The sequence below is a fragment of the Heliconius melpomene genome, chromosome 21 (assembly GCF_056956725.1).
Source record: "Heliconius melpomene rosina isolate 202511_hmr_F chromosome 21, ASM5695672v1, whole genome shotgun sequence".
NCBI classification, from domain to species: Eukaryota; Metazoa; Arthropoda; class Insecta; order Lepidoptera; family Nymphalidae; genus Heliconius; species Heliconius melpomene.
The window spans coordinates 6,816,028-6,843,599 of record NC_140409.1 but is presented as its reverse complement, the minus strand read 5'-3'; the positions used below and the strand labels follow the sequence as shown (position 1 = coordinate 6,843,599).

At 31.9% G+C, this 27,572-nt stretch overlaps 2 protein-coding genes across 12 annotated transcripts in view; one reads left to right on the top strand and one right to left on the bottom strand.

Annotated features, from left to right (window-relative positions):
• The window catches only part of LOC146527069 (coiled-coil domain-containing protein AGAP005037), a 115,171-nt gene that overhangs the window by 57,457 nt on the left and 30,142 nt on the right, over positions 1-27,572 (top strand). For all 11 annotated transcript variants that reach the window (XM_085206273.1, XM_085206276.1, XM_085206282.1 and 8 more), the window contains 2 exons: positions 6,293-6,440; positions 8,127-8,198. In XM_085206273.1, coding sequence (XP_085062399.1) covers positions 6,293-6,440; positions 8,127-8,198 — 220 coding nt within the window. The remainder of the gene's footprint in view (positions 1-6,292; positions 6,441-8,126; positions 8,199-27,572) is intronic.
• b6 (pentraxin-related protein b6) lies at positions 8,053-26,229 on the bottom strand. The gene is made up of 9 exons (XM_085206285.1): positions 26,121-26,229; positions 18,116-18,252; positions 16,999-17,255; positions 14,023-14,143; positions 11,446-11,539; positions 10,929-11,022; positions 10,212-10,817; positions 9,608-9,786; positions 8,053-9,380 (listed from the first exon to the last, which is right to left on the bottom strand). The coding sequence occupies exons 2-9, from the start codon at positions 18,247-18,249 to the stop codon at positions 9,207-9,209; spliced, it is 1,659 nt and encodes a 552-aa protein (XP_085062411.1). The 5' UTR covers positions 18,250-18,252; positions 26,121-26,229; the 3' UTR covers positions 8,053-9,206.

The following is a 27,572-nucleotide window of genomic DNA, read 5'->3' as shown; positions in this document are numbered from 1 at the left end:
AATTCAATTTAATTATAATGAGGTGAATAGGGCGTTCCCGGCCTTGCGCGGTAGTCGCTACCCCTAGCGACACAGTATTACTTCAGTGTGTATCGCGGCCGTGCTCCCTTCATACAGAGAGAGCGCGGTAAACTAGTTTGTATTGTCAAAACTTTTAGTGATAACTATGAAAAAGAAAGAAGGCATTATCCACGTTCACGACGAGAGATGCCCGTAAGTTTTTTTTTTAATACGGCAAACGTAAATAAGCCAGATCTGCGTGCAAACAACGTTTGTTTTGACGCGACTCTTGTATTTGCAACATGTTGTATTGTATACCTTGGTAACCATAGCTTTGTGTAAACACCAGTCTTTTTTTATTATTTTTTTTTATATATATATATATATTTTAAGTATCTTGTTCTAATATATTCACTCACTTTTTACGTTGTTTATTTTTGTTTATCGTACCACATTCGGAGGCGGATTTTATATAACTTTTAACTGTTTTCACAGATAGTTTCATGTTTTTGTTTATATTTGTGTGTTATTGGTTGTTTCGCAAACGTTAGTTGGAAATAAAAACGGTAAAATATATTTGTATATGATGTGTCCATATTGTATATAAATATACCATATTACAAAGAATTCTTGATATTTGAACTATATAAATATACTAGTGGACCCGGACGCGGCTACGCCTGCTTCAACTATAAGAATATTTATTAAATATATTCATGAAATTATTTTCAATTCTCAATAGAATTAGTAAGAAAATATAAGCTCAAATAATCAAAAAGAATAATAAGTAGATACACATTATTAGAAAAAAATATCTGAGTTATTGAAATGAACTAACAAAAGGATTAAAAGTAACTAAAGGATAGGTATTCTTAATATTAGAAAAAGTACCTAAAGTTTTCCGTACGTGCGTACATAGATATCAACTCTACGAAATAACTAAACATTTCTCTCTATTAAGTAGGATAATTTTAGCGGGCAATATCAAATGAAATAAGAAGAGAATCAAAGTGTATTTTAAATTAATTATAAACAACAAATAAAGTTCGAAAATGTATGAAAATTTATAAAACCGTCAACGTCATCTGCCCGTTCGCGTCGGTCATACTGTGCCGCCCGCTAGGTGGCTAGGTCATTTGGAATCAGTGACATCTCCTTAATTACTTATTAGTATGTTATACAGTAAACTATAATTTCAATCTAGATAAAATGCTAAAAGTGACTATTATATTTATTTTCATAAGGATATAAGGATGAATATCAAAACGTCGCGGTAGCGGTCGCGTAGCAACGACGGTTGTTATTAACATGGCAGAATAAATTGCATGTCAAATTAGAATGTACTTTAAAATATATTAGTATATATGTGTAATGTAATGTTATATAGCCTATAGCACTTCTGAAGAATGCAGCTTTCATACAAAACAAAAACAATGAAAATCGGACCAGTAGATCCAGAGATCTTAGCGTTCAAACAAACAAACAAACAAACAAACAAACAAACAAACAAACTCTTCCGCTTTATTATATTAGTATAGATGTAACATATTAATAGATTTATGTATACATACTAAGAGGGATTATTAGCAGTACATTATTTTTCTGCTTCAACTGTATTCCGCATGTAGCACTGTAGGAGGACAGAGCCTAGTGTTAAGATACTCCGCCTAACACTTTCCTCTGAATTCTGGAGACATTGCGTATTATGTAGCGAAACTCAACGCCGCACTTTAGCTCGTCACCTGAGCGAAAAAATTTAAATATTATATATTTCTCGAGTGGGAATCGAACCCATAAACTGTCACGTTGACAGTCTTGCCTCTGCGCCACGACTGACCTCAATTTATTTTTTTTGTTATTATAATTAAAGGATTAGGATAGATATCGATTAATTGTTAAAACATATAGGTCATTGATTAAGTCAGAGAAATGAACTGGAAAATTAATTTTAAACTTAGGCATCGTCGATAAGTGTGGGTGCATGATTTCATTAGAAACACTTACGTGACTTAAATTATATTAACATAAACGACTTAACTCATCATATTTGTTTTTATTACTGTTTGTTTGTTGGGTGCAAAATTATCATATAAAATTGAATTATATTATAGATAAACTGACTCATTCACTTATCAAAAACATAACTCACTTCTAGATGACCTAGAAACTTGATATTTGGTATGCAAGTTAGACTATTATATACATTCATAGGAAAAAATCTGAAAACTGAAAATTATTGTCTTTACAAAGAGTAATGATATCAAATTAAAATTATAAATGTGAAGTGAGAGCCAAGTTCAACAAAAAAGTCGGATATATACTCGTATATGGGTGGTAAGTTCTAACCGCCACGTAAATTCAGCTCAAAATTTACCTAAGGTATTTTTATCACCTTGCCAAGTATATCAACGTAATAGTATTATTCCAGTACAATCTGGAAGTGCACTAACTTTCAATTATGATGAAGCCTATCTCAAAAATTGTTGAGTGAAATTTTTAAGTTCAACTTATCCCGAGTGAATACAGAACTCGGCACATAAATCTTGGTTCTCACTTCACATTTATATTTTTATGGGATAAAATGACTGACTTCTTCTTTCTTCTTTTTCGCAAAAATTTACAGGACTTTGAACCTGATATCCTTTTTCTATTATAATTCATAATTTCCCTCCAATTTTGAAGACATTGTGTGTTGAGTGACGGAACTAATGTGATCGTGCCCCAACTAATGAAGTATCTTTTTTCAAATTTTTAACATTTTTAACATTTACGGTCGCTTCAAAAATATTAATTACTATAGGATCTTCTTGTTCTTTGTCGTTTCGCTCTTGACAGAGCGGTCGTGGTCGTCCTTTTTAAAGGTTGGTGGTGCGCCACACAGTCCGACGCCATTCTACGCGGTTGACTGATGATATCCGACGACATATGATCCGCTTACTATAGGATACTATGTTAAAAATTTAAAATAAAAACTTCTTTTCCTTTTTTAACTTAAAACTTTCTTTTTAAATCATATTTTTTTTAAGAAAAAGATAGACACCGTCGTGGTGCATAGCTGTGGGCTCGATTCCCACTTAGGGGAATGAAATATGTAATATTTTTATTTCCTCGCTCTGGTAACGAGGTAAAGCGTGCCGTTAAGATCCACCAGTCAGCACGTAATGCCTACAGATTTTGGCCAAAAGTGGGTGCCAAATCATCCTTTGTTGGGATCAGAGTGTCTTAACACCAGGTTCCCAGATACACTCTGCCTACCCCATTGCGTGGGATACAGCGTAAACTGAAAAAATCACATTAGGCTAACCTTTTAATCATTTCATAGTGATATTTTGTATTAATTCCTTCTGCTAATTTATCATCTTTGTATACTCGCTATGTTTCCCACTATAAGCTGCCATATGAAAGATTATACGGTGTCACCCTCAGATGCAGTTCCAGTTTGTTATTGTCGGATATAGCAGCTTTGTCTTATCCGAGTAATTCCCTTATCAGACCTTTGTTTCCGAGTTCAAAAGTCTTCATGATCTTCTCACAGACTGCAAGATTGACTTTGATGGTCTCCCTTACAATTGCTGTGTACTCTAGGAAATTGTTTTGCGTGTGTTGCATAGCATCTCTTGCTGGAGGCAGGTGCGGTGTTATTACCTGGCAATGGTTTTAATATTGTCAGTGGTAGGTTTAAGAATTTGGTTCTTATCCCGGTACAGGTTCAATTGATATTCTTCTTTCAAGGCCGTGCACGCTGCCTTTTATCGCTTCTTGCTCTTAAGAATGGCAAATCTTGTCCTCTGTCATCGTATACAACTACCTTATGTTACGTTGAAGATGGAATGGATCCCAGTACGTCGGTGACAGTATTTTGTTAAAATATGCTTGGCGTTAACGCGTAGTGTCCGGCGTCCATATTTAGCTTTTGTGTTCATGGTGCCTAAGTGGTCCAGGACCCTGCACACCGTCTAGTCCGTCAAATAGTGTGATGGTCAAAATTTTTGTTCGTAATAGTAGGGTTGCTTTCGCTGTCCGTCTCATGGTAGTTTTGTTAGTGTTGGCTTGATGAGGACTAAGACCTCATAGTGAGATATAGACGTATTTCTTTGGTCCTAGGACACAGAAGTTGAAACCCAGTTTCCCCTCACCTTCGGTTTGGATTTTTGGTGAGTGTGAAGGTGTGCTCAACCTCCTTAGTTGTCTTAGTTGTCTATGTAGCCATGGCTAGATTTGGGGAGAATTTATTCACATGAATAAAATCTTTAAACCAAGCAATCTTCTTCTAAGTGATCTTCCTACTACTTGTATCTTACCTCACGACATATCTACAATGAGAAATCAATATAAATAAATTATCATAATATCTTCGCAGCGGAAATATCATATACATATTTTTATATTTATTTAAAATTTTCTAAACTGCAATTCGCTAATTGATTGCACTAAATCTGATGGAATAGATATGTTTTTATTATTAGAAATTGTTAGTGTTGAGGTGCCCATAGGGAGAGGTGGCTGCCTGATCTAAAATATAATTTCCACGAGAAGATACATATGCAAAATATACCAAGTATTCCGAGTTATCGACTTCCTAGTATTCCTTTATCTCACTGTGGTTAGGTTTCTTCAATTGTAAGTTTCTAGTGGAAGCCATTAGACATTAATATAACTTACCTGAAAATAAAAGATAAGCTCATATTGTAGAGTATAGTACAGTAATCTTTCACTGAAACATCACAGCATAGAAATAAAGTTTCTTAGTAAGAGTATTTTATTTCGAATTGTTGTGAGTTTCTTGATAATTATGTCACGCTAGAGGACACGCGCAGCTTCGCCCGCTTTTATACAACATTAGGGGGTGAATTCTACAAAAACACGTGTTCAATGCAATATTTTTTAGAGTTTGAATTTCAAATTTTATAAAAATCGGTGCCAATTTAAAACGTTTTTTCCATACAAACTTTCAATCCCTATTTTATGCCTTTAGGGTTAAAATTTTTCTTAACCTCTTCTTAGCGGATGTCGAGATTACGAAAATAAACATCTGTCTAAATTTCACGTTTCTACGCACAGCGGTTACGGCTGTGCGTGCGTCCTACCTCAGTCAGTGGGAACATGTCCTTTTATATATATTGATAATTGTTAAAAGGTAGGTATGATTTTTCAAAGAAGTGTATTTCTATATAATAGACGATATATATTCTATGTCAATAGATGATTTCAAAATCTTGTAATAAATATGTAAAAAAAACAAAAAAATTACTTCTTTAGTCACTTCTTTAATCTTATAGGTCTTCTGACAATGTACTGTAATGTATATGTATGTTAAGTAACATCTTAAATTAAATAAAATCAGTTTCTCGCTGTATTCTGCACACAGCAGGGTAGACAGAGGGAACATAGTGTTAACACAATCCGTTCCCTACGTTTCACCGAATTCTGGATGCATTGCGTGTTGAGTGGTGGAACTCAACGCCGCGCTTTTGTCGCGATACCTACATATAGAATGTCTAATAAAAAAATATATTTAATAAATAACAAAAAACCCGGCTAAATAAAACTAAAAGAAAAAAAAACAATAACTTATTAGGATGAACAGTCGGGACCAATTAGTAATTCTACAATCAATTAAATCTTTACCAGGAACCCCACATCATTTAAAGAGGAAAATTAAAACTAAATTTTATCCCATTAACATAGCGTAGAGTTCTACGCTAAATGTCAATAAATATTTCGAAAATCAATGTTTCTACTCATGTATGGTATTGGAAACTATTTACTTTCAACAGGAAATGAATTCAGTACAAATAATGTAGAATGTAGAATTTGGTACAAAACAGAATATTAGGTGACCTATTTTTGCTATGAAACTATTTTTATATATTCATTTAAGGAAGGACATTGTAAATCTATATATATAAAATCGAAAGGTCACTCACTCATCACGAAATCTCAGAAACTACATGTGCTAGGAATCTCAAATTTTACATAGGAGTTATTTATAGGACGTAGGTGCTCGCTAAGACGGGAATTTGCAATATTCGACTTCTAAAGGGTTGTTTTTGGGGTTGAAAGTTTGTATGAAACTTCGTTACTACAAATGTTAGGAGTCTCAAATTTTGCTTGAACGTCACTTATAGGACGTAGGTAGACATGGAGACAGAAATTAATAATAACGTAGTTCACGCAGGCGAAGCCGCGGGCGGGTCGCTAGTTATTTATAAATGTAATTATGAGTTGAATGAATTGTATTTTATAAATAAGTAAATTGTCCATAATATATTTGTTTTTCTTTACTTCATAGAGCACACTTACGGGACATTCGTGACCGATCCGTTTTAAGACTGTTTGAAGCAACGGACATTGGTGGCGGAGTGTTCCCAGGAGCAATGGGAGTGGGGTCAGTGCCAATGCCAGCGGGAAGTTCGAATTGTTCTTCTTCTACGTGGGATGTAAGTCCAACAATTTTAATTATTCCAACTTACAATCCAAAAGTTAAGAATATATTTTAATAAAAAATATTTCGTAATTAGGCGTTACAAAGTAATATCAACTAACTAACAAAACTATCTAATACTTAGTTCTTTGATAATAAGTTCTAGAATATTCACGTTCATAACACATTTTAAATGAAATTATTTAATTAGTATAATAGAATATAATATAATATTTGTGTATATTTAGTATAATAGAATTTTGGATACCGGGAGTTTCCTGGTACTTCGCACTACTACGTGGTCACGGGTAGACTAAGGTGGCATTCGTCTGCCAGTTGACATAATTATTATATCAAACTATCGCCAATGATTTCTTAATTGCCTCGCGTAGAGCCCTAGATTCTAGCAAAATAAGCTGGCTGAATTTTGCCCTATGGTATGGTGGATTTGAGGCTTCAAAGATCTTATGAGTGGGTCCCAGGTGGTAGAAAGCTTCCAGCCGTCCCCTCTATTGAAAATAGTATAATTTTGTATTCCAATAGCCCCGTGTATCATTCTAGGAATATATCTATTTTACATAGCGAAAATTTGGGGTTTATCAAACCTGATGTAATGGCTAGGTTTATCCACAATATGTTCACACACAGCTGGATTCAGTACATGCCCATTTGCGGGGTAATATAGTTTTGTTGAAAGTCTATAATTCTAAAAAATTAATGTCTACTTGTACAGCTCAAAATGTAATAAGGTTTTTAAGTACCCTCCAGCAAACACAAAACTAAAAATCCTTTATATTTCTTGAACGTCTAGTGACTTGTAAATGTTAAATAATATTTTTTAATCCATAATTTATATAAGCTATAAACTATCCATCAAATGCCATTGTTTCTTTTGTAGTCCATAGTGATAATATTACAGTTCACCTTACTTAATGTCTTTCATTAGATACAAGGTGTTTCAAAGACTCGTCTTGCTTTGTAACGCTTTATTATACTGACAATCTTGAGATAAAATCTTTGACATCTAATAAGCGTTTATCTTCCTAAGTAATTTAAAATTTTATATTATAATGGGATATTTTTATCCTGAATACAATATTAATAAAATAGTGTATAAGGTAAAATAATAGAACATAGATGTAATCCATACCTATATTATAAATTATAAAGTAACTCTGTCTGTCCATCTGTCTTTTACGCAATCAGGGCCAAACCGCTAATTCAATTGTGATAAAATACTCATATAGAGATACTTAAGGGTCTCGGGATGAACATAGGATACTTTTCTTTCTCATATTTGTAATATTTTCGATATATACTAATATATTAAAATACTTATTAATTTGACATGCAATTTATTCCGCCATGTTAATAACAACCGTCGTTGCTAAGTAATGATTTGCAAAGTTTGTTGTTAGAAAACGTCACCCAAAATGAGCTTGCTTAACGCATCTCTCTATTGAAAGCTGAAAATAATTTCATAAATATATTTAATAAATATTCGTATAGGTCAAGCGGGCGTAGCCGCGTCCGGGTCCACTAGTATATAATAAAACAGTAAAAATATTTTGTCTGTACATTTTGTATTTTTTGATTGAAATGGATAAAGGGACACTTAAAAAGAATAATAGAAAGCAAAAATATATCTTTTTTAATTTCTTGTATTTATATAATTTAATAAAAATACTTTATTTCCATACAGGAGCAGAATTACTTCTCAGAACCGGAGATCGATTCGGATTACCACTCGCAACATGTACATAACAAAAATAAAGTAAGTATTATTCTGTATGTTTATTTACATATCGTTCTAATATTGTTTTTGTGAAACATTTCGAAAATTTAGCCGGAGATGTACACCCATTAGCGGTACCTTTATATAGGGGTCTACCATCGATTGGGGGTGCCGTATCACCCTGAACGGGTGATCAGGGCGGTACGTCCCCCCTTCCTCATGGCTCGAGGGTCCCCACAACTCTCGAACCTCTACTCTATTAATACGTATACCTATATTTATTTGATCTATGCGAAAACAGGACTACGTCAAATTAATTACTCCGAGATTCACTGCAGAGGCTGCACCCAGTTTTTGTTGTTTCATAATTTCATAGTTATATCTAGTAACTAAATATATTGTTAGTTAGAAATTAGTTTTACTGCATTCCTATGAATTGAATTTTGCAAGTATAAGCAAACTTATATTCATAATATTGAGCCTTAAACATAAGGTATATTCAATTTCAATTAAAAAATGAAGCATAAGTTATATTCATTTTTTTTTACGTACACACACGTAATAATTAATTGTTTTAGAAACTGAAACAGCGGATATTTTATATGTATTTTAATATATAATATTAGTATGTCGTTAATACTAGAAAAACAATAAAAGTAGTTATTTATAAACGAATGAACAAGAATTTATTAAGACTATCTTAAGACTATAATAAATAATTAGAGATGGCAAGTTTGATATTCTGAAATAAAATGTAAAATTTAAAAATCGCCACGACTTAAATTATGTCAAGTGTACTGATTGTCTTAAGTTCTATATTACTTAAAACTTAATTACAATTTTTATTCCAAATTAGGCTTATTTACCTAAGTATACATATATATGTACAATGTTACGTTATCACTACGCCTATGGAAGAATATGTAGTGCATAATAATTATGACGATAAAAAAAATTAAATTACAATGCTCCATAGTTTATGGTTTTACACAGTTTTGTACAAAATTTTCTATTTATAAAACACCTCTATCTATTTTACGGGAATATTTAAAACGCACGGCAGATAGGTAATCCCTTATAATAATGTGCCCCGCTGTACAATTTCTTGGGAGTAGTTCTCCAAGAGAGAACCAGAGCTTTCTTAAAGGGTTCAGGTGTACAGCCACTGCAGACTTGCATTACTGCTCTCACTTCAGCCTCCGCTGGCTCCCTTTCGTCCACCTGGAATATTTTTTGTTTATATGTAAGCATTTTTTATTTTTATATGTGTTAGTATTATTATATACATTATGTAAATTAACAAAATAATGTCTATGAATGTTTCTATTACGTATTTTTGTCTTCGTTCAATTAATTCAAATATGTTTTTTCAAAGTATTTATTAAAATTATCTTGGTTTTATTTAAATTTCTCTTTACTTCATATATTTCACAGTTACTAAAACTTACAGTCATCCTTTGCAAATTTTGGACAGGGAGATTTCCAACAACTCCAGCTAAGCCATTAAGAAGTGACTGTTGGAATAATACTTCATCCTCTTTGTCTCCTAGAGCCTCAGGGCTGAGCAAGGCTTCGTCGATTATAGAGCCGTCTGATAAGGCGACGAGACCACGTTTGTCCTTTTTACCTAATTAAATTAATAATTAAAATCTTTTAATATCCTATAACAATGTAATATATGTATATTTAGTCTGGCCATAAATACTGTTACTATTAAAAGTAAACAAAATATTTTAAAAAAAATAATAATAATAAAAAGAGCCTTTATTTTCTCTGACCTGTTTACAAAATTTTTGTTTCACTTATAACTAAAATTTTACTTAATATATATTTTTTTTAGAAGATTAACTAAAATTGTACAATAATATATATATATATTTATTTATTATATTTTAGTATTTTCCTCCCTTCCAACTAGTAAACAAAATATTACTTATGATAAATTTAAAATTTTATATTAAATGATATGTACAATTAAAATTTTCTTTTTCTTTGTAACAATATAAATGGCAGGACTTCTACATAAAAACAAAAACAGAAAATATTTTTTACCTGACGTAATTTCCTCAGCCAATTCTTTTTCCGGATTGTCTCTTTTATCGCGTTTTTTAGAGTCTCGTTTGTATAAGTTGTGAGAATTTGCCGTATCATCGATGTATTGTACGTTAGCGGGATTAAGGAGAGAACCAGAAAGAAGTACAGTCGTTCCTTTTGAAGGTCCTAGAGGTCTTGTGTTAAAACTTTGGTCAACTGGCGAAACTGACAAACCAACTAACGGTATACGTTGGACGCTACCGCTCGCCTGATTATTCAGTAGTTGCTCAGAGACGATTCTATTACCCAATTGTCCATTAACATATTCTTGTTGTAACTGAAGACCGTTAGGAAGCTGTACGGGTATCATTTGTTGCTGACGAGCCAGGTTAAGGTTCGCAGGTCTTTGTAATTGACCGCCTATTAAAAAGTTGCCATTGCCGAGAGGAGTAGCCGGTGGTGGTGGTGGCTCAGTAACTGCCTCCGTAGATGTCTCGAAGAGTGTGCCGTCATGTTTGAAATGATGAACATGATGATGCTTGTGATCTTTATGCGCTTTTCCGGCAGTTAAGGCGACGTGGTACATTTGGAGCATAGTAATTTCGCCAATTAGACCGGGTTGTTCTAAAATTATTTTTAATAATAATTATTTTTATAATAATTAAAAATAATACTGTAAAGAATTGAAATAAATTATAATAAATTAATATAAATAATATTATTTTAGCTACTTACTCAAAACAGGTTCATTGCCCTCATTTTTGTATAAAAGAGATTGTTCTTGGCCGCTAGTCGCAATTCCACCGCCTTTTATGATATGACCCACGAGCTGTTAACGTAACCAGTAAAACTTTTCATATATAAAAATAAGAGAAAGAAATAAAAGAAATAAGTTTCTATGTTAAAGTGTAAACTTGTTTCAAAATAAAAAATATATATGTTATTTTTATTATTATAGTTCATTGTGGATTTGTTGTTGTGTTGAACGTTATACGACAATATAACATATGTGAAGCTTATAGGCTGATGTGTCCAAATGCGACAGGCTGTGGCACCGCAACTTTAGTTAATTAAAACACGCATGCAGAGAACAAAATATCAGTTAGCTTGTTACCGAACTAACTGTACAGCCCTCTCGTACGTGTTCCCTTTATTCACTTACAACAATGCTAATTCAGTATAGTAGCAAATTGAGCTTTTTTTACTATTAACTTTTCTTAGATTTTAATTTCATATAAACTTTGTTTCTCACCCTGTTGTGAAATCCTCTGCCAACTCTTTCACCGTTCACCCATATTTGCCATTCGCCAGTTTTACCATTCCAAGATTGGCAAGAATGATACCACCTAAAAATTAAAAATAATTAGTTTTTAAGAAAAAATAAATAAATTATTTAATATTCATTTAAAAGTAAAAAAAATAATTATTTAAAAATAGTTAAAAATAATTAAAATGTCTAATAGTGAGATTTTGTAAGCCGTATCTTAAGAATATCACATTCGACATAACTCGTATTTTCTTTGTCATGTAGTCGACGTTTTAAGGCTTTTCATAATTCACGGACAAAGTAGGTCCAGTTTGAACATAATTAGCAATATAAGCTCCTTTACGTTTCGAACTTTCATAATTGCAATCGATATTGAAATATTTAATATTACACAAGTGGGTATTGAATACCAGTACAACATAATAAATGCAATTTGGTTATTCAAATATTTGATAAATTTGTTTTAAGTGGAGTGGATTATATTTGTGTATTACTTTACCGTTTCCATTTTCTAAGAATAGTCCCTACACTAACACTACGCTTAAAGAGATTGTCTGGCACTAGCTGCACAATGCTGTAACTACTTATTAAATTATTAATTTTATAACTGAAGTCATATCACAATAAGTATGGGAAGGTTAATCGTATTAATTGTAATGTCATAACACATTAATATTACAGCTTTATGTATCCCTCACGCAGCAGGGTAGGCAGAAAGAGCCTAGTGTTAAGACATTCCGTTCTCCATTTTCCGCTGAATTCTGGAGACATTGGCTGTTGAGCAACGGAACTCGACTCGACTCGAGAGCGAAGAAAATATAAAATATTCAATTACCTCGAGTGGAGATCAAGCCCACAACTAGAGTGACAAAAGATTTATAGGTTTCAATTTTTTAAAATTAACTACTAAGAATTAGGAAAAAGAAAATGCATTAAAAAAATAATAAAATTAACTTTTTTACCTTTGTACAGCAGCGCGCTTTTATATGATATCTATGTGAGACAAGCTCAACGTCGCTTGTTTAATTTGCACATTCTTTTCTTATTAGGAAATGAAAGTTCATAAAGTTTATCAGCTCGAGCTTTGTTGGTAGCGTTTCCTTTAATCGCTTAGGTGGATAATAATTTTAAAACTGACTCCCGCTCAAAGGCTTTGCGAGTTAACAAAGGGACGCCGTTAACAATCCTACTACTTTCATCACGATATTCGTTTTATTAAAAAATATTTTATACAAATTCGCGAAGTCAAAGAGAATTCGTTTTTTTTTTTATTTTTTATCGTGTGATATGTTGGATGGAAGTTAAACAGCTAAATAAATCATTTATTAAACATGGTATCAAAAGGCTTTATTAAACTTGTATGTTTTTAATAATTAAAAAAAATCAAGACTAGCGGCACAAATGTGGCTTCGCCCGCTTATGATACAAAAAAAACAATATTACTGTATAGTTTTATGTGAATCAGTTCAGTAATTTTTGCGTGAAATTAAAATAATCATCCATCCTTACAAATTTATATATTTATAATATAACTCTTATTAAATACCTAGATAACATAATTATTTGTGTGTGATTAATATGAGTCATTAACACACAATTTCATGATGGAAATCGCAATTCAAACCCAATCCACCTAGTGTACGCAATTTAACGTGCAATGTTATATTCTGATATTCCTGGGATGATGTTGTGTTTATTTCTTTAGTACCTAGTATGGGTATTTCCAGTTAACAATGTGCTCGAATTACATTAATTATAAAATTTAAATAAGAGCTTTCCAAAGCAATTTTCGTTATACAACGTTATTAAATAAACAGGATTCTTGATTTTCGCTTTTTTCATATTTGTAATAAAACTCTTCAACCGAATTAATCGATTGTATTTTGTACTAGCGGCCCACTTGCGGGTTCGCCCGCTTGATATTTAATTGGTTGATGATAGAATATTTATTTACTTTTATTTAAAAACTGTAATACGCTAAATAAATTGTAATTTAAACCTTTTTTTAGCATTTTATTCGTTTTTGCTAGGAAAAATTGTTGTATTTCATATAAAAAGTGTTTGGATATTTCATATCTATGCATCTAAGCAGTAGGTACTACTATACGCGCGTTACAATGTTAATATTTTCTTACCCCGTCAATTCAATTAATAATAATATTTTACTTACAATAGCTTCCCTTGATGTTTTAGTCATAAAAAGTCCTATTGGCACAGTGGGCTATATTACATATATAGATAGGACAACCAAAGTCCTAACCTTAAATGTCGTAAATAGTTTTTTTTGCTACTATCCCATTATAACTTTAAATCTTAAATTAGTCTTAAATTATCGCATTTCTAATAACTTTTATATAATACTAGCTCTTACCTGCGGCTTCGCCTGCGTGTTTGGTGTTAATAAGTAAGAGTACTATCGGTACATATGTCACATGACACATGAAAGATAGACGCCAAACTAAACCTTATAATATTTGTATAAAATATACGTGTTGAAATTAGAATTTATTAGTTCGTTAGTAATGTTCAATTACTATTGTTTCCCTATAAGCCAATACTCACGTATTTAGTTTAAGGGGGTAGTTGAGCCTGAAGTACGTCTGTCCGTGGATTGCCATGCTAAAGTAGCTTGCCTCTTTAGTGTTCGATATCCAAGCCGAAATCTCCTTCGGATTATCATCAACTGCAACATTAATAAATTCGATAACTTTACACATTTAAACCAATAAATGCCATTTAAAAAAATCATAGTTACATTTATTGTTTATTATTTCTTAAATATTTGTATCATGTGTTTATAAACGAATCTTAAATAATATTACTTTATTGAAGTACTATTATGAAGAAGCGTTAATTTTAATCAATATAAGTATCGGTATATATAAATAAGTATAATATATAATATAAATTGATTATTAATTAATTTCAGTTAACAATATATAAATATTCTTGGACGTTAATGTGTCATGTCATTAATATTAACACAAACTATAACAGACTAGTAAATATTAGCTCAAAGAAACCTTTGACTCAATTTTCTATTTCTAAAATATTAAAAGTTTAAAATTAAGTTTATTATGACGAATGTAGTTAGGTAGTTAAAGTCAGTCGTGGTGCAGAGGCACAAATGTGTGATTATAAACGCGACTAGTTTTTGGTTCAATCCCCACTCGAGGAAATGAAAGAAAGAAAATAATTTAAATTTATATTTTCACTTCCTCGGGTTCGTCTTCGTGTCGAGGCAAAGTGTGTTGAATTCCGCAAATCGACACGCAATGCCTCCAGAGTTCGAAATGGGGAACGGAGTGTCTTAACACTAGATTTTCTCTGCCTACCCTGCTGTGTGCGGGTTACAGCGTAAAGCTGAAAAAAAAGCTAATTTATATTCTGGGCGTCGCTTATTGTTTATCAGAGATAAAGTGTAAGGTGAAGCCTGGTATAGTCGAGTTTCTTGCCGGCTCTTCTCAGCAGAACTGCCTTCCGAACCGGTGGTAGCTTTTTGTTTATATGTTCATTCGACTCGATTCGATTGAAAAGTGCTTATAATAGTCTATTTGCATAAAGAATATTTAGAATTTTGAATTTTTGAATTTTGAATTGGTGATTGATAATGACTTAATCAAAAATAATAAAGTCTTGCGATATGCGACACAGATATATACACATATTTTTCATCTTCTTTCGTCATTCATTCTCTCACAGTGAACATCCAATTTGGACTTGTTCTTTCTTATTCTTGCTAAATACTATGTTCTTTTTTCATTCTTAATTCTGATATTATTCTGAATATCGACATGTCGCAATTCGAAGCCAATGTTTTTTCTTTTATTTTATTTTTATGTTCCGCCAGCTCATTAACACAGACTGTTACCGATAACAATACAGTTTTCTATATATATATTAAATGTATTACACCTTATTATCATACCTATCATATGATAATTAATAATTAACGTTGTTTATTTTAATATACGAAGCCAAGCCAATAATCATAAAAAAAAGTACTTCATTTCTAATTTACATATTAAATAATAGTTTAATTATCATTTATATAAAACTTAAAGTACAAATTTATATTGGAGTCAACTGTAAATGTTAGGTACATTTTAGAATTACATAATCTCCACATAAAATTATTATTCAAGTGTGGCTCTATCGTGCCGATATAACTGCATTATTACAAAAGAACTGGTTTACTATTCTTGCGTTGTTCCGGGTACAATGGTTATTATATGCATATACCTGAATACCTCGATACAAAATTGTTTACAAAATTAACAAGAATATATACTTAGGAAAAGTGATTTAAATAATATCGAAAGCTAAACTAAGTGTTTTAACACTAGGTTACCTCTACCTATCCTGCTGTGTGCGGGATACAGCAAACATTGATATTAAGTTATTAAATTGAAAACAACTACTAAAAAGAAACTTTCTGCGAATGGGAAACGGAAAAGTTAAGTACTATAGAATTCCTGCATAAAAATTAGAAAGCTACTCTTGTAACAAAGGTATTGATATTTTAATATGGTTATAGAATACATTTTATAATACGGACTTATACCATTGAGACTGGTAAGCAAAAAAAAAACAATAAAATAATATATTTTCCTTTATCATCAATACTAACATTTACCTATATGTACACTATTATTAATTTAAATAACTATCACAATATTTTATGGGACCAGGAATTTCTCACAGGATAACCATCAGTATTAAATATATAATGATAGTTATTTTCCATATAATAAGCTAATCTTGTATCAATTGGGTACAAATTGTTATATACTATCACGGCTTAGTGGTCTTACGCAATGCATCTCGGCTGCTACAGTATTTCGTAAGGTGTGTCGAAGTAGGGTAAATTTATCACATGGATAATTTCAACTCATTAACCGGTAGTTGTGAAGGTCTTTAAACATATAAGGATTCATAAAGCTACTCTACCACAATTCACATACACTTAAATTATATCAAGTTATAAAACTTTTAATATAGTAATATATATTATTTTTTAATCATATACATATATCTGTAGGTACTTTTGGTATTAATTCGTTCAAAATTAATTTCATATATATATGTAGTTATAATAACTAAATATTATTATTATTATGAGAAGATGTTTTCTATCACGTACACGCTAAACTATTACTGTGTCAACATAGATTTAGCTTTTGAAAGTGATAGAATCAAAAAATACAGTCCAGGATAAGTTTTATTAAATTTCTTAATTAGACTATTTACATATCTTACAAAATAAGCAATTGATACTTCTTCAACCATAGATTTCCCAATATTTGCAATTCGAAATTTAAGCTTCAGGTAGACACTTTCCAAACCAAAATGTATAAAAATTTCAAAGAACTTTCAGCGAACACTTTACTAGAAACGAACCTTGAATTTATTCTCCATAATTAGGTAGTTTACCTTGATACGATGCGTTAAATAAGATTAATTATAAAAGCAGTTAACGTTAATGCCAATAACGACACAAATTAAATAGTGCTACACTTGTATATATATCGGACTTACCAGCATATGAGAACAGTGGATGGTCATCTGAGTGATTGTGGAACTTTGACCACATACAAAGTGTGAACTCTTTAAGATCTGGCAACGCCTTTTCATATTCCACGTATTGGTAAAAAAGTTCTTGGTTCATAGAAACTTTGTATACGCTGCACGCATCTGAACCAGCCTCTGGCTCGGAGCTGAACAATTTGTTAGGGCCAAAGGGTGGAGGTTTTGATTGGAGAATTGGTCTACGGTTAATAATTTTTAGCTGGGGGCTGAAAGTAAAAATATATTTGTAAACTTGAATTATTAATTGATCTAAAATGACTGATAAGTACTATGTTATATATCATATAGATTAAAAAAGACACGTAGAAAAATAAGATACACGACTAATGTTTTCGAGCCACCGCTATTAACATAGGTATAGTACTGGCGGTCTTTGTTGCGATCAATTTTTTAATAACTGTGTAATGTTGATGAAGCTCTCTTCATCTCTATGCGAGAGAAGCGGTTTCGAAAAGAATAATTTTACGAGTAGTTGTCGTTGAGGTTATATTGTCGTGGCGGTGACGGTAATAAAGAAAGAAAATATTACTACCACACAAAATAAGACATACAAAATAGACATTATTCAGATAAATGAACGAATAATGGCTGGAGCTTAAATTGAGCATCTGGGAATGTAGGAAGGGCTCAAAAAGCGGTCTAACACTATCTAATAATAATCATCCAAACAACCAGTCTGCGTGACTTGTATAATTTAACACTACCGTTACAGATGTTAAAGCACGTATAAGTGCTGTTTTGGTGAAATAATGAGAGACCACCGTGAATTAAGGGGGGGATAAACCAGAACATAATCCGTTTTATAAGGTAGCTGGTTCGGGACATACAGAAACTTGGCTATTTGCAAGAGTTTTGACGAAAATGCCTTGACATACCTATCAAAATCCTTTTAGCAGCATATGTTTTCTTACAATTCAATAAAGACTATGAAGAATATCCTGGTGAATAAATAATAATAGAGAAGAAAAATAAAGAAGAAATATAAGAGTTCACTCTGTTCTAGAGAGCTTTAAATGTTATATATTTGAGACACCTATTTTGTTATTATAAAGAAATTGTCTATTACCTTCCATCTAATGATCGTTCTGATGGTTTAGAGTATGTGGTGTAGAGCTGTTGTGAATCTGCTATAATTGGTTGCCAGTCATCCGCCACTACGCCGGTGACTGTTAGTACCGCACAAAGTAGTGCTATTCCCATTTCCTGTAAAATAACATAACTGTTGACTAACAATATTATTTAAATAATTAATTATTTTTATTATTATGTAATTATATATTATATATTCTGTTATTTACGCGCATATAATATAAATAATTTATATAATTAATTAATTAAAATTCGAATATTTTTTTGAAAACATCCAAAATTTAAATTATAATTTATATAACAGACGGAAATATATATTTTATATTTATAAAAAATATTATGAAATCAAAATATTTCAGCACAACAATTAGAACAGTAAGAGGCTTCCTTATGATCGCGTTATTAAGAAATAACATACAATAATACTGTTCTAAATTGTTGTCGTTGCCTTTTAGTTTTTGTGCCGCGTAACGTAAATGTTAACATTTTGTATTTCGGTTTAAAACTTTAAATAAACTCTAATAGACAGTTACTTTTCCCAATTTTCTTTTTTTCAACATAAAGAGTCATAGATATTTATATTATTTTCATCTGAAAATACTATAATATATAATATATATATATAATATTTTATATATACTTATTTATTTTTTATCATTGTTAAAATATAATATTTAGAGCGACTAGCATGTATAGGCGAAAGTAATAATTTTGAAGATAAAAACGCCAATTACTCGAATGAGCGTAATATTACGTATGAGATTCGCGTTCACATTCGCCTGCAAAGTGCTTTGTCGCACTAGTCACGACAAACGACAGATATTTAGTTCATACTTAGAAAAATAAAATAACAACAACAATTGTACTAATAGTAATAAAATATATATGTATATATTGTAAAATATTATAGTTAAACTTAAGGTTTCTATTATTATTATTTTATATATAAAAAATAAAACGAACACTTTTAAAGAGATTCTTTTATTATGTTCGGCGAGAATGACCTCCAAAAGTTAATGAACACACACAAAATATAATGTTTTAAGTGTTTTTTATAACAGGTGCTTTCTAGAAGTTAGCCATTGACGGAAATATTTCGTTTTTTAAAATAAATGTTTTACTAAATACTCATTCTGAAAAATAAAAGAAATATATATATATTGTATATTCTATATTATAACAGTATAAAATATAATCTGAATATCTGTGATTCAATTAAAATTAAGTTTATCTGGCTAATACATCTTTTCTCGCGAAACCATTATCACGTAATTAAAATGCCACGTAACGTACAATTATTGTATCCATTAAATTTCGCTCTTGAATTATTTACAGATGATTTTTTTAATGAAGATTTAATTATCCCGCACGCGGGGTAGGCAGAAGTGATCTGGTAACTTAGTGTAAAGACACTACGTTCTCTATTAAGACATCTCTGTTGAATGTCAGCCAAAAAGTTTATTTTGCAGTAACGACAATTTTAGAAACCTACTTACTACATATAATATCTTATCGTATCTTAGATATAGTGCAGTATAGTTTCTAAAGGCATTATATATAACAATACAAATACATGTATATAAATTACATTTAATGTTTTTATTACATCCTTTTCGTTATTTCAAGAAATAATACTTCTTGGTTTTTTCAAGACAACAAGTGCTGTTACTTCAAAAATTGGTTTCAAAAAATGTTTACAAAAGCTTCTATCAGTGTTATTTCAATATTTTGTAAAAAAAAAGTATGTAAAAAACATAAAACGCATACCATAGTGCACGTGCAGATGGTTTTATTGAATTAATTTGTTTAATGGACTACATAAAATTTCACTTTGTTCATTTATTTGTTTTTCTAGGTACCGCTCGATTTCTATAGAATTGTGTTAAAACCTAATAACACCATGATTTTCCACGAACAAGAATCACGTCTATTGTAAACTCGATCGACCCTATTTGAAGCTTTATAAGTTTCTTAAAGCTTTTTTCTTGACTATTATGTGAATAAATAATGATAAATCTAGCTTTGAATTATAATTATATTAATGAGCTTTTTTTCTGCTTTACACTGCATTCCGCATGTAGCAGGGTAGACAGAAGGAAACCTAGAATTAAGACACTCCGCTCCTCAGCTCGTGCTGAATTCTACGCGAAACTCAACGCCGCGCCTCGAGTGGCAATCGAACCCACAACTGTCGCGGTTACGCCACCGCTATCCTCAATGAGTTAGTGTAAAAATAAACTAACTATCGCACTTAAACTAATTACATATATTAATTGTTAAGCCTATTTCATCATCGGATAAGGTAATCCGTTGGGAAGAGCGTAAACTCGTAATACTTTCCCTGTAAACATAGAGCTGGGGCACGCTCGCAGTTAATACTTGTTTTTCTCTCGGCAAATGCCAACATAACACTGTGTACGGTGACAGGTCTATAAGCACGTATAGGGGCGACAGTCACGCGCTATTTGAACACATCGAGGTCGAATATCGAATTAATTATGTATAATGTCGATGACGTTGATTGGACATCACTAAATATTTTATGATGTCATCTCGGCAAACATGATTTTAGATTTATATTGGTTCCGTGCTACCGGTATACCCTGTGAGGTTTCACGTGTTATGTCATGCTAATAACTAGCAACCCGCCCGCGGCTCGACTTGCTGGATATATTATACGATATTATCGATAGAAATTTGGCACAGTCCTGGCTCCAGCTGTCCAAAAATAGGAAAAACGTACATATAAAAACCACGCGGTAAGGAAAGAATAAAGTTGATCAAAAGAACAGTCTTGATGATGTAATAAGTCATCAGCTGGGAGTGAACGTGATGAGAATGCTATGTCCGGTGCGGAAGAATTTATATATATTTTTTGTATGTTACATTTTTTATTTTTAGCGATCACTCACGGCTGGCCAGCACGGCTTTAATAACGCGAGCTGTACACGTTGCTATGGCAACGCGTATAGTATCTACGCGTCAATTGGCTCTCTAGTTTATGTAACAAGCTGATATTTGTTTGTGTACTTATGTATATTGCAGGTGACCTATATTGACTTCTAACATGAAAAGCATTGAAAGCTCTTAAGCTCGTCCGTTTTTGCAACGTCTTTTGTTCTCGTTCCAATCCTATTGATTATAACGCGATGTAACATAGCCTTACTGGGACTTTCTAACACAAAAAAACAATTATTCTATTCGATCCAGTAAGTTCTAATATTAGCGCGTTAAACCAAATATTTTCTTAATAAATAAATCAACTTTACGCTGTATTCTGCACACAGCAGGGTAGGCAGAGGGAACCTAGTGTAAAGAAACACCGTTCCCCACTTTCTACCCAATTTTAGAGGCATTGCGTGTTGAGTGGCAGAACTCAACGCCGCGCTTTGCCTCGACACCAGAGCGCAGAAACGGAAATATAAAAATAAATAAATATTTCACTTACTCGAACGGGATTAGAACCCACGACCGTCGCGTTACTGTCACACCCTTGTGCCGCTATGCCACGATGGTGTCATACATTTTTTTGTTTTATAATATTAATATAGAGTATAGCTAGATAAAAAAAGATGCTAAACAATCGAAGAATGCAATGTGACTGCGAATCGGTAAGAGAAATTACCTTAGCTTACGCAATATATATCCGGGTAAGAGTTCTCGCTCGTGTTTCTAGCAGTATAGTTAGTTATATATTTTATATGAATTATTGAATGAAGCGACACTCGCAAGCTGTATGTAGAGATCAAAGACGGTTATACGGTTAACTTCTCTATCTTCTCCTAGATTGTATTAATAAACGTTTGCTTTATTAATTAAAAATTTAGTTATCTATTATTTACTTCAGCTTCTCTTATTTAGTTGCTTCGTTTGGTTTATTTTGATATATTAATTTGATAATAGTCATTGATTTTTTAGCCTCACGCTTTTCGTATGCCGCATATAGCGGGGTAGGCAGAGGGAACCTGGGAACCTAATGTTAAGACACTGCATTCCCATTAAGACACTTCCGTTACCACTTTCCGCCGAATTCTGGTGGCATTGCGTGTTGAGTGGCGGAACTCTACGCCGTTAGTTATTGATTTTAAAAAATATAATGAATTTGCTTATTTTATTTTTATTGAAAATACCAAGTTGTTTAATATTCAACTGGGTTTTGACATATTTTATGATATTCTATTACCATATTAATGAAGCTAAACGTGACGCTTAATCTCAAGAACCTAATCTAATTAATTCAGCTATCATGATTTTATTTGTTACTAAAAATACGAACGTTGTTACTAAAACAAGGTTTTTTAATTCTATTTATTATTGACAATTTACACCTTTTTTATAAACTACTAGTTGACCCAAACGCAGCTGCACCCGCTTGAACTATAGGAATATTTATTAAATATATTTATGAAATTATGTTCAGTTTTCAATAGAGAGATGCGTTAAGCAAGCTCATTTTGGGTGACGTTATCTAAAACAAACAGAAACAGAACAGAAAAGAACAAGTAAAAAATAGTTAATAAAGCTATAGGAGTCGCTAAAAGATAAATTAGCTTACTGACTTAAATTCCAATAAATACTGTATATTTTGACATTATCTGACATCGTAATCTTATTACCGTGACGAAAAATACAAACAACTAAAATACATTTTTAAATTTTAAATGGATCCCCACTAAGACAAGCAAGTATATCTTTCGAAACCTCTACCTCGTATAAACGTACCTAACATAATCATTTTTAGAAAAGAAGATCAAAAGCATCTTAGAGAATATCTTCTTGTGAGCTTTAAGAAAATGAACCTTTACCATAGGTACTATTTACGAAGTATTTGATAACGTATACGTATGTTAGCTCGTTATTAATGTGAGAATAACATATGGTTAGAAATATATTTTCAAGAATTATTAATGTAAATAATTCTCAAAATCTTCTTATGTATGTATTACTTAAAGCACGTCGTACACTAGATAAAAATAAAAAATATTATCAGCTTCACTTTGTATCCCGCACACAGCAGGCTAGACAGAAGGAACCTCCGTTCCCCACTTTTTGAAGCATTATGTGTTGAATGGCGGATCTCAACGCCGAGCTTTTTGTCATTATGCCAGCAAAGAAATTAAATATTAACAAATAATAATTAATTCCTTTAAATGGGGATCGAACCTACAACCGTAAGATTAAAGTCACGCTCTTGTGTCCGCGTTGTGTGCGCCACGACGCGACGGCCTCATAAACTAATATGTAAAATACATCAACATAGATATTTCTATAAAAAGCATAATGCGAGTACTCTCCAGCTTCCGCACATAATAAATATAAAAATTTACATCTTGTTACTTAATAGATGGGAAGACTTCCGACATTATCGACGTCATTAATGCGTTATATCTCATACGGATTTAGCTTGTATAAAAAGGAGACAAGTATTTTTTTAGTTTGTTTGATATTATACATCCATACCTATATTATAAATTCGAAAGTAACTCTGTCTGTCTGTCTTACTGTCTTTTACACAATCAGGGCCAAACTGCTATAGTGATAAAATACTCATATAGAGATACTTGAGGGTCTCGGGATGAACATAGGATATTTTTTAATTTGACATGTAATTTATTCCGCCATGTTAATAACAACCGTCGTTGCTAAGCAACGATTTGCAAAGTTTGTTGTTATAAAACGTCACCTAAAATGAGCTAGCTTAACGCATCTCTCTATTGAAAACTGAAAATAATTTCATAAATATATTTAATAAATGTTCGTATAGTTCAAGCGGGCGTAGCCGCGCTCGGGTCCACTAGTTATGAAATATATAAACTATTATCTTGGCCCAAGACTCTTGGGTAACAAGAGTATTTATAAATATTAAAGAGTGTTCTATTCTTACTTTCTTCGCTCCGGTGTCGAGGCAAAACGTGGCGTTGAGTTCAGCCAATCAACAAACAATGTCTCCAGAATTCGTTCCCTCTGCCTACCCTGCTGTGTGCGGGATACAGCGTGAATTTAAAATTAAAAGGAATTAAAGTTTTAACTATGCTACAAAAGTAAAATCTTAAAGATAAAAAATAATTATGAAATTTTGTAATAAATACATAACATAACATCGAACTTCCCTTAAAGCGTAATTTCACTCAATGCATAAACAAACTAATTATTTTTATGTTAAAATATTCTACATGTATATTCCAAATAAGTTGTAAATGAATATGAAAAAAAAAGTTGTGAATGAAAATACTGATAAAAACGATGCGAATATGAACATTCATGGACAGATTACTTTTCGATTCACATATTTAATACAAAGGCTGGCTGGCGCGACGTTTGTGGGTTCGATTCTCCTTCGTGGGAATGAATTATTATTTATTTATATTTTTATTTCTTCGCTCTAACAAGGTGTTGACTTTCGCCACTCAACAGGCAATACGTCGTCTAACATAATAAACCAAGTTCACTAAAGCGCTGTTTTCATTTATATAAATCTATTTAAAAGTTTACACTCTTGCGCCATCTTTTTTAACCCATTAGGCTTTCACAGCTGTGTCACTAAAAATGTATTTTTAGAAAGAACAAAGGCGGTTTCGGTAAAAACTTGGAAATGTTTACATTATAGACTTTCACGGCCATGGACAGTGTTCTAGAAGGTCAATGTATTGTAGATCTAAACTAAAAGATAAGTTTATAATCGCCATTTACTTTTCGCCAAAATTATATTATAATGAAACTTATTTTTAATTGTATTTTTTTTGTGTACTCTCTCGTTTTCTATATTTTAAATGTTGGTTATATTTCAGAGTTTACAAATAAAGCATTAATAACCTCAGAATCTTAATATTATATTTTAATCATTAACAAATTTGAGGCAGTCTTGGCGTAGGTACGCAAGCGTGGGACCGTAAACGTGACAGGTTGTGGGTTTGATTCCCACTCGAGGAAATTGAATATTTTGATTTTTTTCGCTCTGGTAACAAAGCAAAGCGCGGCGTTGAGTTCCGCTTCTCAACATGTAATGAATTCGCCGGAAAATCGGGAATGCAAGTGTCTTAATGGGAACGGAGTGTACTAATCTACCGTCTAAGGTGCCGTCTACCGAACCGGTAAGGTGTCCTAACATAGAGGCGTAGGGCCTACCCCCTTGTCGACGGCATATCTTATTAACACAGTCGATGCTTGCCACTTTATATACGTTTCATTGTTTTCTCAGTTATATGTTAATATCATTGTAATGACTTTGTTTTTTATACTCTACTCTACTTTTGTATATATAATTTTGTATATTTTTTATACTCTACTCTACTTTTGTATATTCCTATGTATATTTAAAGTGGTGTTGATTAAACTGAATGCTGAACGTGAGGAGACTTTTTATCCACCATCATTACTACAAAGTACAACAGGAATAGTTAATTTATGCTCCTTATTATACTGTTACTTAAGAGACGTTCTCGAAAATAACAGCCGTAAGCAAAGTTACACCACTTACACTCCTTATGCAATCAAATGTATAGGTGAAACTTCCGTCTGTAATATTTACCTTCAAAATTTATTTAATTATATTTTATGATTAAGTAAAATAATTATTTTTAATGCATTATAAAATATATTAATTATGTACTACTAATTAATTTGTATATTGATTGTTTTAATAAAACAAAGATAATATAATTAAATTATAGATATTCGATATCATAAGAGCACAATAAGATGTCGCCGTTTACTCCCTCTTAATAATATTATTATTATTTTTACCACTTAAACTCGGATCTTCATTAAAATATGTATTTTCTATGTCATTCAGATATTAAAGATTAATATTATTTTTTTATATAAAAGTACAGTCTACACATAAAAAAAACGTAATAAACTAATAATATTTCCATTTCGCTGCGCAAACGATAAAAACTCGCATCGCACATACGTAGTTAAAAACATGCGAACTACAAAAACATAACAGATTATCATTTAATCAATTAATTGGATTTACTCACGATAAAGCCTTAAGTGGTATGGTGAGACGCGCGCGCTAGCACAGACACAAGAGGAACTGGCCAGTCAGCGCGGTGTGGTCACCAAGTCACCCCACTCACTACCACCACTTAAGATCACCGATAGTCGTGCCTCGTGACATAAATATGACATTTGGCAACCACCGAGTTACGTTATATCGCAGTACAATATATTATATTAATTTTAATTAAGCTTCGCCTATGTTAAAACAGCGGATAAATCAAGTAACCTTATCTCCAGAAGTCGATTCTAACCGCTTACGGAGGGCTTATTTTACTTGAAGTCGATGAACATAAAAATGTACGGTCAAATAAGACGATTTTATTTTTTTTATTTAATGCAAATAATATATTTTTGGTAATTAGGTAATTTTAAATATCTTTTGTATATTTCTTTATGTCTAACGTTTTAAATATCTCTATCAAATGATAGATAGTTTACAAATCTAACATATAATTTGGTTCGATTCCCATTTGGTGACAAAATATTTAATATTTTACTTTTCCTCGGTCTGATAACAAAGTAAAGTGTGGCGTTGAGTTCCTCTTGATACCAAGTAACTGTATTTCTAATCATATTTTTTTTAGTTATGGCAAAAGTTACCTCCAATTTAATTAAATTCACTTGACTCTACAACTGTAATAATGTTATGCAAACTTCAATTATAACAGAATCATTTCAATTTGTTATTTTTTTCACTTTTACATCCCCCACTGGAAGTCTTGAGGGAATCATGATATAATAGAGAAAATTGTATAGGTACAATAAGCTCTCGATGTTGAAGTGAGGAAACTAACATTAAAATGCTTTTTAATGCAATCATGCCAATACCTGCAAGAAGAATATCGCTTTTTCTACTTTATTCGTTGGCATTTATAAACTGATTTAAAAAATCTATGAAGCGTTCTATTCCTCAAAAGAAAAAAACCAGACCCCTTATAGGATCACTTTTTTCTCCTATTGTTCGTCTATGAACTAATATAAAAGGAAACAGAATATAGAGAAACCTTAAAATTTTATGCCAATTTTACACCAAACAAAAGATAAAAATATAATTAAAAAAATTGGCTAATTGGCACCAAGCGGAAACGAAACGGAGTATTTTGACACTAAGTTCTCTTTCCTATGTTCCTATAATGCGTGGTGAGCAAAAAAATTTATTAGACTCAATAAACAACTTTTGTATATAAAAATTTTAATAGTCTACTCATGTAAATATTCTCTACTACAATATGTTAACATATCTCACGCACTGTTATTCATAAAGTTGATATGAACGATACTTGTAACACACAAATGAATATACAATCGAGGCCAGTCGTGGTGCAGGGGAACAAGGGGGTAACGCGATGGTTGTGTGTTCGATTCCCACTCGAGGAAATGAAATATTTAATATTTTAATTTCTTCGCTCTGGTGTCGAACTCAACGTTAG